The 12,592-nt window shown below is 40.5% G+C and overlaps 1 protein-coding gene across 11 annotated transcripts in view; it reads right to left on the reverse strand.

Annotated features, from left to right (window-relative positions):
- The window catches only part of PRP4K (pre-mRNA processing factor kinase PRP4K), a 40,852-nt gene that overhangs the window by 16,657 nt on the left and 11,603 nt on the right, over positions 1-12,592 (reverse strand). For all 11 annotated transcript variants that reach the window (XR_014326517.1, XR_014326518.1, XR_014326519.1 and 8 more), the window contains exons 4-6: positions 4,264-4,419; positions 2,858-2,939; positions 1,338-1,548 (exon numbers count right to left, since the gene is read on the reverse strand). Coding sequence is in view for 3 of the 11 variants with exons in the window: in XM_082848237.1 (XP_082704363.1) it covers positions 1,338-1,548; positions 2,858-2,939; positions 4,264-4,419 (449 nt within the window). In the remaining 8 variants the exon portion in view is untranslated. The remainder of the gene's footprint in view (positions 1-1,337; positions 1,549-2,857; positions 2,940-4,263; positions 4,420-12,592) is intronic.

Below are 12,592 nucleotides of genomic sequence, written 5' to 3' on the forward strand. Positions count from 1 at the left end.
GTCTAAAATAATTACAAAAGCCTAAAATATTGGATATTTTACAGAAAGCCCCTGTCCCAGAAAGTAAAACAGCCATGTTAAATAAATACTGCAGGGTTTGCCTCAAAAAGACACCAGAAACCCATTTAAAAGGGGCTCCCTCCTCGTGTGAAGAGAGAACAATCTAAGCTTCGAAAAGAAAATGGCAGCAGTGGACCCAAACACAAGAGCATAATGACACCAAGCAGTAAAACGCAACAAAATACCCCAAACCTCGCTGCTCACCTCTGGAGGCCGCTGGGGCAGCAGCTCTATGCCATGCTAAAAACCGGTCAATAGCGAAAACAGTCAAGCGTTTAACCTGCCTTTCCCGTACGAACTAGATTTTGGGGCAACCAAAGAATGGAAACCTCTTCTTTTACAGAATTAGAGCTAATAATTCAACAAGAATGATATTTTGAAAATCACCACTTTGGAAACCCTGCCGCCCCCGATGAAATAATGGATCTAAGTAGGAACCATCAATGGCTGCTAAAAGCGTGAGGCAAACAGCTGAACAGAAACTTCAGTGGAATATCTTACCTAAACACACAACCTCAGTGCCAATAAAAACAGGGACAGCCACACCACACCTACGTGCCACCAGATGTGATATAGAAGTACATACCGCCAGTTAATGAAGCATTCCTGCCCCAAAAAATTAAGCCGACACCTATTCAAGTCTCTAACGCTAACTACTAGTTTTCATGAAATACGGAGAGCGGAAATAAATGACACAAGAACGTGGCCAGACAAAATCAGAGCAGAGAAGTTCACAGGACACAGGCCCTAGCACCTTCACAAGTAAAGGGGGGCGTCGGGGGGCGGGGGACACACCACACCACAATGAGAAAACTATTAAACAAGAGACTTCAGAGATGTACACCCCAAACATAATGTGTATCTTATTTGGATTTTGACTCAAACCAACCAACCTTAGACATCAGATATTTAAAAATTATCAACTTTATCAAGTGTAAGTAATGTTTTTTAAAAGGTCCTTATCTAGCAGATACAAACTGAAGTATTCCCAGATGAAATCAAATCATGGCTGGGATTTGCCTGAAAATAGCCTAGCAAGCCAGAGCGAAGGCGGCGAGCACGCGCGTGGGGTTCAGGGCGACACTCAGGTCACGCCTGCTCACGGGGAGCAGTCACTGAGGCGCCCAGGGCCCTGCCGTCCTCTGCAGTTTGTTGCAGAAGCAGCATTCCTAGTCCCCCATCCCACCCCCATCCCCAAATAGCCTCCCTCCTTAGGAAGTAACAGGGCTGCAAATTTAGAGAAAAGCATGGTTGAAACAAAACAGTAACTGACTCACCATTATTCTGTTCGACTGTCATGAGATTATGCTTGGCCTTGACTGAGGCCTCAAACGTATCAACGTTCTCCCGTTCATACTCCTTGACGTCAGCAGCGACGCGTTCCAGGACGTCCTCCGGGGAGGGAGAGCGGGTACGGGTGCTGCTCTGGGGGCTGCTGGGCTCAGACGGCGCGGACATGTTGCTGTCCTCAGCAAGGTATTTGTATTTCTGCGGTAACGACACAGAGTGTTACTGTCACAACATCTGGTGCTAAGAGGGCCTGAACTGAAAAGTTAAGTGTCAAGTAATGCTAAAAAAGTTTTAAAGGTATTGAAGTCTTAACTGAATTAGATCCACAATCCCTTATATGTAATTCCAAATCCACAAAACTCTGAAAGCTTTGCTATGTCTGGTGCACATTCATTAGGTGGCAAAACCTGCGCTGCAGAGATGTGACGCTCTGAACAGGCTCACCTTCCCCAGTGTGAACACGATACGCCTCACTCACTGCAAAACTCTCCTAGTGGCTGATAATGGGGTGCTGTGCTAGACCCCATTGATGGGGCAAAGGAATATACATATATGCACCATATTACCTTTCTAACATTCACATATTTCTGAGTTCTGAAGCACATCTGGCCCCAAAGGTTGGAGATAAGGGATTGTGGACCTGGGTAAGAACAAAAAAAGATTCAACCAAGTCTTTAGGGATATCAGTTTAATAACAGTTTCATCAGTGCCCCACAAAGGTAAGTTTCCTCTGGAATTCTAGTTATGCCCTATGTACTCAGGTGATTCAAATTCTTTCCCTCACTCTGAAATGCTGTGGTTGCTCTGTTTACACAAGCTGCTACGACTGTCCTTTCCTTGTCTGCTGTCCTCCTAACAGCACCCAAGTATGTTTCATATGTTCCAGAATTCTTCCTCTCAGCTCCATCACTCACCCCCATCACATGATGGTGAGAGAAGGTGCTTTACAGGGACCACCCTCCTCCAAGGCTGGAGTAGCCAGGCCTCATCTCAGGATGGCAGGGAGAACCGGCAGCCTTCCCAGGCAGCTCACCTTACCATTAGGCCTGAGTTTGACACCCTTTCCCACCCAATCCCTGCATCGCTCGGCTCTCAAGGAGTCTTACAATTATTGAGATGTTCCATTTAAACGTTCACAACTGCATTAGAAAATGTGCCATTTTATTAGGCATTAAAAAATCTTTCCCACATATTAACAGGCTATTTATAAGTTTGAGCTAAAGGAAATTCCTCCAATTTATACTCACTTATGAGGGTTTTCTTGTTCATCAACTTAAAGAAAAAAAAAAGAAAGCAAACTCCAAATTTTGTCTTATAAAAGAGGTTTATATCAGAATCCCATGTATAACAAAAAAGATTAACTGTTTCAATTTTATTAAGGAACCACCTTCCTTTCAAGACCTATTCAATTGCTACTACTGTCACTGCATCGTCAAAGCAAACATCCTTAATTTTGTTACAATAGTGGTGAAGGAGTGTTGGTCAGCACGTTCCGGAAACCACGCACCTGAACGATGGCCTGCCTTTGTATTCTTCTCTGTTCTATCAAGGCTTCTTCATCTTCCTCCTCAACATCGAAGTCTTCAAGGCTTAGAAAAAATTACACACACATCCGTGTAATTAACTTCAAACATACTTAGAGACTCCAAAGCATTACGTTTATACATTTAAAAAAAGAAAAGCTGGAAAATGTAGGTCATCAGTACATTGAGCAAAAATCTTAAGCCACTCTATCCTTGCTTGCGAACTGTCCTGGTTTGGAATCCTGGCAAGTAACTTAACCTTCTACGTCTCATTTTTCTCCTCACCTGTTTCATAGCACAAAGACTGGGAACAAAAGAAAGATGCCTAAGTTTAAAAGGCATCACTAGCTGTGCCTTGTAGTAAAGTCATTTCATCTCCGCAGCCCTCGTTTCCACACCTATACAACAAGAGGGGGGCTGGGATACACAAGTAAACTGCTACCTTTTCTGGGTCACAGAAGCCTTTGAGAGCTATAGATCCTTTCCCCACCCAAAATGCACAGGTAGACATTTGCACACAATCTGAAGGGAAAGTGGCTCTCCCTACAAACACTGCCCCGAGCGGTTCAGATGGTCCCCCAAGAACCCCGCACTCTTCATGATCGCTCCTAGCGCAGCCCTTTCTACGACCTGCTGGGTGTTCACTACAGAGGTGTAAGCGACCTGCACTTGGAAGGTACCAGGTCTGCGCAGGACACTTTCCCTCCACTCAGCCCTCTTCTCTCCCAGCTCCAACCAGGGCTCCTCAGCTCAAGCGCTGCTAACACTAGGACGGTTCTGTGCGGTGGGGCATATCCTATGCACCGGAGGATGCAGAACAGTGTCCCTGGCCTCCCGCTACTAGATGACAACTAAACAGGTCTTCAGGCATCGCCAAAACATCCCAGGGAGGCAAAGCTCCCCGCGCTGAGAACCACTGCTCTGAATTCGTCTCACTTGTTTTTGAGATGTGCCATTTAGACAACGAAGTTTGCATTAAAAACTGTCCCCGCGATTTTATTAGGCTGAACGTTTCTGCATTTTCCACATTGTAACAGGCACAGCAAGTGTGTACCGTTTACACAAAATGCAAAGTCTACACTTAGTAAAAAAATCCCCCCACCAAAACTGGTAACTGAGATTGGCAGGATACCTCTATGGTTCCTAATGAAAATATAGAAGGAAAGGCTCGTGATAAAGTGACGGCCCATATTCACCCCAGCCAAACCCAAATTCAGACAACCATGACCTCTGTCACATAACCTATAAAACCTGCACAGAAGATGAACTTAAATTCAGGGTCAAATTAATGTATTTGCTTAAAATATTCAGAAGGAAATTAAAGATTTCCAAGTCAAACAGTGTTTCTCTGATTTGGAAAAAGGAAATTATAGGAAAGTTCCATTCTTACTTATCATCAGATGAAGATTCCTGCTCAACTTTCATTCCTTCAGAAAGACTTCCTTTAAATTTATCTTCCTTTACTTTGCTTCTGCTCCTACGTCTACGACCACCCCGTGACCGAGACCGCCTTCTCAGGCGTGATCTGCTCCTTCGACCTCTGTCCCTGTTTGAGGAGAAGAAGACGACATATTTTAAAGGTCAATTAAAGTTGAGGAGGCTGTGAGTTTGCTGGGCGTAGGGGTAGTACAGGGACTCTCTGTACCTTTCAAAAGTTCAGCTCTGTTGTGAATCCAAAAGCGTTCTAAAAGTCAAGTCTTTAAAAACAGTTAAAATTTTTAAACAAAATTAACACACCATCAGTAAGATATGGATACCCAGCCTAACTGACGACAACTAAACCACAGCTACTCTTCCTATCAACTACAAAGGGGCGCGAGGGAACTGTCGGGCTCTGTACCTCGATGGCAGCTGTGCAACCACACATCTGTCGAAACTCACAACTTTACAACAAAAAGGGTGAATTTTACTTTATGTAAATAATATATCTCGATAAACTTGATTTTCAAAAAGATCACTGCTGAATAAAGTACGGGAAAGACAAAGGTGACAGAAATTATAAGTCTGGTTAATATGGCCCTCAGACATTGTTATAAATGCCCTGTTAACCAAACAGAAAGTGCCTTCAGAGTGCAAGTATGAAGGTGGAAGTCTGTGTGAGACAGTGCTGTGGGGCCCCCAGAGAAGGCTGTGAGTCTACAGAGGGCTGGTAAACTAGGTTCATGTCACATCTGACCATGTTTATCTCAGATTTCTTCTGAAAACTTACTAAAACAACATTAAAAGGAACAATGACAAAATAAAACCTTCAGTCAAAGACAATGTGAAGAGATGTGACAACAGATACCAATAAAAGCTTGAAACATGCAAAGTGGACAGAAAAGCAGCAGCAGATCAAATCTAAATCTTAGTCCAATAGGGACACACAAGGTAAGTAAGAAACAAGTCAGTGCCTGCCACAAAGCCCCAGAAAGTCTCAAGATCTGGAGATACTGTATCCTCTGAAGGATGGAGTACAAGGGAAAAGCTAAAGAGAATTGGCTGAAATCCTTTAGGAGCAGCTTGACTTGGTATATTCCCCTTTCTGACTCAGTGGAGAATGCCACCGGCCGCCCCTCCCCACACTATCGCAGGAAACTTAATATTCACTTTACAGAGAGGTAGTGGTGGTTGTGAAAACTGGCCCACGGTACTGGAGGGCACTGCACTGGGAAGAGAAGTGTTAAGGGGGGACCCACATTATTTAGGACCAGAACTCTACTGGCAGCCATGTCTTACTCTCCAGCAGATGAGGAGATTCTGGAAAACTCACAAGCCCAAAAGGAAAGATCTACAGTCACTGATACGCTAATCCGCCACCAATCCACAAGTTCCAGGTTGTCCGAATGGAAGAAAGCTTCCATCTAGCGTTCTAAACCAGAATAGAAAAATAAATAAATAAATAAGTAGTCATTTGCGACTCTCCTGGCAGTCCAGTGGTTAGGACTCTGTACTTCCACGTCAGGGGGACCAGGTTCCATCCCTGGTCAGAGACCTAAGATCCTACTCTCATGGAGACGATAGGCAGATGAATCAGAATAGGCAGCAAGGGAGGATCCACCTGGTGGAGGAAAGTCCTCAAATGAAAAGGCAAACAAGCAGCCAAAGAAATCTGGGTAGAAACAATACACAGGGAAGAGGAGAGACTACAGAGAAGAAAAGCGCCACAAAATAGACTCATTATCATCTATGACATAAAGATGCTACTTCCATAAAATGAGAGTAAAATGTTATTAAAAACCAGCCAACAAGGTCTTAGAAATTTAAAAAATTATGAGTGTGCAGAAGGGAGAAAAACAAAATCAACAGAAAGGTAAGAAGGCAGATTGAGAAAGCTTCTCAAGACTGAAAGTAGAACAAAAGGACAAACACAAAAGATGAGTGAGAAACACATTCACAGAAAGAGAGACAAAAGGAAAAGGCAGAGACTTCGTACCAGATGAAGGAACAAGATAAAACCCCAGAAGAACAACTAAATGAAGGAGAGATAGGCAACCATCCAGAAAAAGAATTCCGAATAATGATAGTGAAGATGATCCAGGACGCTGGAAAAAGAATGGAGGCAAAGATCGAGAAGATGCAAGAAATGTTTAACAAAGGCCTAGAAGAATTAAAGGACAAACAAACAGACATGAACAATACAATAACTGAAATGAAGAATACACTAGAAGGAATCAATAGCAGAATAACTGAGGCAGAACAACGGATAAGTGACAAGGAAGACAGAATGGAGGAATTCACTGCTGTGGAACAGAATGAAGAAAAAAGAATGAAAAGAAACGAAGACAGCCTAAGAGACCTCTGGGATAACATTAAACACAACAACATTTGCATTATAGGGGTCCCAGAAGGAGGAGAGAGAGAAATGACCCGAGAAAATATCTGAAGAGGTTATAGTCAAAAATTTCCCTAACATGGGAAAGGAAATAGCCACCCAAGTCCAGGAAGCACAGAGGCCCAGGCAGGATAAACCCAAGGAGAAACAAACATTATTGAAATCAACAAGGGAAAAATGACAAATAACATACAAGGGAACTCCCATAAGGTTAACAGCTGATTTCTCAGCAGAAACTCTACAAGCCAGAAGGGAGTAGCACGATACATTCAAAGTGATGAAAGGGAAGAACCTACGATCAATATTACTCTACCCAGCAAAGATCTCATTCAGATTCGATGGAGAAATCAAAAGCTTTACAGACAAGCAAAAGCTAAGAGAATTCAGCCTATCAAACCAGCCCTACAACAAATGCTGAAGGAGCTTCTCTAAGTGGGAAACACAAGAGAAGAAAAGGACCTACAGAAACAAACCCATAAATTAAGAAAACGGTAATAGGAAGACAAATATCGATAATTACCTTAAACGTGAAAGGATTAAATGCTCCCACCAAAAGACACAGGCTTGCTGAATGGATACAAAAACAAGACCCATATATATGCTGTCTACAAGAGACCCACTTCAGACCTAGGGACACAAACAGACTGAAAGTGAGGGGATGGAAAAAGATACTCTATGCAAATGGAATCAAATGAAAGCTGGAGTAGCAATACTCACATCAGATAAAACAGACTTAAAAATAAAGACTGTTACAAGAGACAAGGAAGGACACTACATAATGGTCAAGGGATCACTCCGAGAAAACAATTATAAATATTCACGCACCCAACATAGCAGCACCTCAATACATAAGACAACTGTTAATAGCTATAAAAGAGGAAATTGACAGTAACACAATAATAGTGGGGGACTTAAACACCTCACTTACACCAATGGACAGATCATCCAGACAGAAAATTAATAAGGAAACACAAACTTTAAATGACACAAGAGACCAGATAGATTTAATTGATATTTAAAGGACATTCCATCCCAAAACAGCAGATTACACTTTCTTCTCAAGTGCACACAGAACATTCTCCAGGATTGATCAAAACTTGGGTCACAAATCAAACCTCAGTAAATTTAAGAAAATTGAAATCACAACAAGCATCATTTCCGACCACAATGCTATGAGATTAGAAATCAATTACAGGGAAAAGAACATAAAAAACACAAACACATGGAGGGTAAACAATACGCTACTAAATAACCAAGAGAGTCACTGAAGAAATCAAAGAGGAAATCTAACAATACCTGGAGACTAATGACAATGAAAACACGACGATCCAAAACCTATGGGATGCAGCAAAAGCAGTTCTAAGAGGGAAATTTATAGTAATACAAGCCTACCTCAAGAAACAAGAAAAATCTCAAATAAACAATCTAACCTTGCACCTAAAGGAACTAGAGAAAGAAGAACAAACAAAACCCAAAGTTAGTAGAAGGAAAGAAATCATAAAGATCAGAGCAGAAATAAATGAAATAGAAACAAAGAAAACAATAGCAAAGATCAATAAAACTAAAAGCTGGTTCTTTGAGAAGATAAACAAAATTGATAAACCTTTAGCCAGACTCATCAAGAAAAAGAGGAAGAGGACTCAAATCAATAAAATTAGAAATGAAAAGGAGAAGTTACAATGGACACCACAGAAATACAAAGCATCATAAGAGACTACTACAAGCAACTCTATGCCAATAAAATGGACAACCTGGAAGAAATGGGCAAATTCTTAGAAAGGTATAACCTTCTAAGAATGAACTAGGAAGAAACAGAAAATATGAACAGACCAATCACAAGTAATGAAATTGAAACTGTGATCAAAAATCTTCCAACAAACAAAAGTCCAGGACCAGATGGCTTCACAGGTGAATTCTATCAAACATTTAGAGAAGAGCTAACACCCATCCTTCTCAAACTCCTCCAAAAAACTGCGGAGGAAGGAACACTCCCAAACTCATTCTATGAGGCCACCATCACCCTGATACCAAAACCAGACAAAGAAACTACAAAAAAAAAAATTACAGACCAAAATCACTGATGAATACAGATGCAAAAATCCTCAACAAAATACTAGCAAATGGAATCCAACAACACATTAAAAGGATCATACACCATGATCAAGTGGGATTTATCGCAGGGATGAAAGGATTCTTCAATATACGCAAATCAATCAATGTGATACACCATACTAACAAACTGAAGGAGAAAAACTATATGATCACCTCAATAGATGCAGAAAAAGCTTTTGACAAAGTTCAACACCCATTTATGATAAAAACTCTGTAGAAAGTGGGCATAGAGGGAACCAACCTCAACATAATAAAGGCCATATATGACAAACCCACAGCAAACATCATTCTCAATGGTGAAAAACTGAAAGCATTTCGTCTAAGATCAGGAACAAGACAAGGATGTCCACTCTCACCACTATTATTCAACATAGTTTTGGAAGTCCTAGCCACAGCAATCAGAGAAGAAAAACAAATAAAAAGAATACAAATTGGAAAAGAAGAAGTAAAATTGTCACTGCCTGCAGATGACATGATACTATACATAGATAATCCTAAAGATGCCACCAGAAAACTACTAGAGCTAATCAATAAATTTGGTAAAGTTGCAGGATACAAAATTAATGCACCGAAATCTCTTGCATTCCTATACACTAACAACTAAATATCAGAAAGAGAAATTAAGGAAACAATTCCATTCACCATTGCAACAAAAAGAATAAAATACCTAGGAATAAACCTACCTACGGAGATAAAAGACCTGTACTCAGAAGACACTGATGAAAGGAATCAAAAATGACACAAACAGATGGAAGACACTGATGAAAGGAATCAAAAATGACACAAACAGATGGAAACATATACCATGTTCTTGGATGGAAGAATCAATATTGCAAAAATTTCTACATTACCCAAAGCAATCTAGAGATTCAATGCAATCCCTATCAAATTACCAGTGGCACTTTTTACAGAACTAGAACAAAAAATCTTAAAATCTGTGTGGAGACACAAAAGACCCCGAATAGCCAAAGCAGTCTTGAGGGAAAAACATGGAGATGGAGGAATCAGACTATATTACAAAGCTACAGTAATCAAGACAATATGGTACTGGCACAGAAACAGAAATATAGATCAATGGAACAGGATATAAAGCCCAGAGATAAACCGACACACCTATGGTGAACTAATCAATGGCAAAGGAGGCAAGGATATACAATGCAGAAAAGACAGTCTCTTCAATAAGTGGTGCTGGGAAAACTGGACAGCTACATGTAAAAGAATGAAATTAGAACACTCCCTAACACCATACACAAAAATAAACTCAAAATGGATTAGAGACCTAAATGTAAGACCAGACACTATAAAACTCTTGGAGGAAAACATAAGCAAAACACTCTTTGACATAAATCACAGCAAGATCTTTTTTGATCCACCTCCTAGAGTAATGGGAATAAAAACAAAAATAAACAAATGGGACCTAATGAAACTTCAAGGCTTTTGCACAGCAAAGGAAACCATAAACAAAACGAAAAAACAACCCTCAGAATGGGAGAATATATTTGCAAACTAATCAACAAAGGATTAATCTCCAAAATATATAAAAAACTCATGCAGCTCAATATTAAAAAAACAAACAACCCAATCCAAAAATGGGCAGAAGACCTAAATAGACATTTCTCCAAAGACATACAGATGGCCGAGAAGCACGTGAAAAGCTGCTCAACATCACTAATTATTAGTGAAATGCAAATCAAAACTACAATGAAGTATCACCTCACAACAGTTAGAATGGGCATCATCAGAAAATCTACAAACAACAAATGCTGGAGAGGGTGTGGAGAAAAGGGAACCCTCTTGCACTGTTGGTGGGAATGTAAATTAATACAATCACTATGGAGAACAGTATGGAGGTTCCTTAAAAAACTAAAAATAGAATTACCATATGACCCAGCAATCCCACTACTGGGCATATACCCAAGAAAACCATAATTCAAAAAGACACGTGCACCCCAATGTTCATTGCAGCAGTACCTACAATAGCCAGGTCATGGAAGCAACCTAAATGTCCATCGACAGACGAATGGATAAGGAAGATGTGGTACATATATACAATGGAAATATTACTCAGCCATAAAAAGTAATGAAATTGGGTCATTTGTAGAGACGTGGATGGATCTAGAGACTGTCATACAGAGTGAAGTAAGTCAGAAAGAGATAAACAAATATCGTATATTAACGCATATATGTGGAACATAGAAAAATGGTACAGATGAACTGGTCTGAAGGGCAGAAATAGAGACACATATGTAGAGAACAAACGTATGGACAACAGAGGGGAAAGCGGTGGGGGGCAGTGGTGATGGAGTTTGGGAATGACATAAAAGAACCTGCTGTATAAAAATAAAATAAAATAAATTAAAAAAAAAAAGATGAGAGAGGGGGAAGTCAGTGTAACAATTTATAAGGTCTAATTGGAAAAAATCCAGAAAATAATGGGGGAGAAAGCAAACAAAAACATGAGAAAATTTCCCAGTACAGGCAGCCATAATCTCCCTGCTTTAAAGGGCCTATCTAGTGCCCCGCAAAATAAGTGGAAAAGAAGGAGCTGCTCATCAAGGCATTATTACAGTGAAATTTCGGAACACAGGACATTTCTTATAAAAAGAGAAAGAAAAAAGCAAGTCCTATAAAGAAACGCCCTCTTATCAGAGGAGGACTTCTGAATAGCAATAAGGGAAGCTAGAAATCAGTGGAATAACAGTTTAAAAATTCTTAAGAAAATGATCTCAAACTAGAATTCTATTCCTTGATAAATCAGCAATGAGAATAACAGGCAATTTTTAGAGACACAGTTCCCCAAAATTGTCCTTTATGTTCACTTTCCTCAAAAAGCTATTGGAGATGCATTAGCAAACAAGGAGGTAAAGCAAGAAACTGGATACAGGAAACGGAATCACAACGTCAGAGAAGAACAAGGGACTCTGGAAAAGGGAAGCAAATCCTACGCAAACTACCGTCAGCTTGGAGCCAGAAGGCTGGGAGCATGAGAGTCCTCTCTTCCCCTCTCCCACCGACTGCTTGCTCTGGAATGAACGGTATGTATACGATCACAATGATTACATTAACCTCGACCATGTCCATCTGCAAGAAATGTGATGAAACTGGGCAGAACAGAAACGTGTGAGGAACAGTATTAAAAAAACTAATGAAACCAAAACATATGGCAATAACTTAAAAAAATTTAGACAAACACACTATCAAGGCATTTCCACTTCTGAGAATCTAGTACACAAAAACATTCAAAGAGGGCTTCCCTGGTGGCGCAGTGGTTGAGAGTACACCTGCTGATGCAGGGGACGCGGGTTCGTGCCCCGGTCCGGGAAGATCCCACATGCTGTGGAGCGGCTGGGCCTGTGAGCCATGGCCGTTGAGCCTGCGCGTCCGGAGCCTGTGCTCCGCAACAGGGGAGGCCACAACAGTGAGAGGACCACATACCGCAAAAAAAAAAAAAAAAAAAAAAAAAAAACATTCAAAGATACATACATAAAGACTGGTTTCTACTGCTGTGAGTTAAAAGAGATCTTCACCCAAAGAGTCTTTCACGTCTACTGAGGACATCGTCTCCAAGTCGTGTTCTTAAGAGGACCAAATACAAGTTCACAGAAAAATAAATACAGAGCTGCAACTATGGAATGACAGGATACTTATTTATTACTGTGATCTAGCCTGCTAGTTGAAAGAAAAATCATAAGCCTAGTTCCTTTAGTATTTATCTCTCTTTAAAACAGAGGAAAAAAAATGTCCTACTTTAAAAAAAAAAAAAAGATTGTGTTTTTAACGAACATGGATTTAT

Source organism: Leucopleurus acutus (assembly GCF_964270905.1).
Source record: "Leucopleurus acutus genome assembly, chromosome: 10".
NCBI lineage: Eukaryota > Metazoa > Chordata > Mammalia > Artiodactyla > Delphinidae > Leucopleurus > Leucopleurus acutus.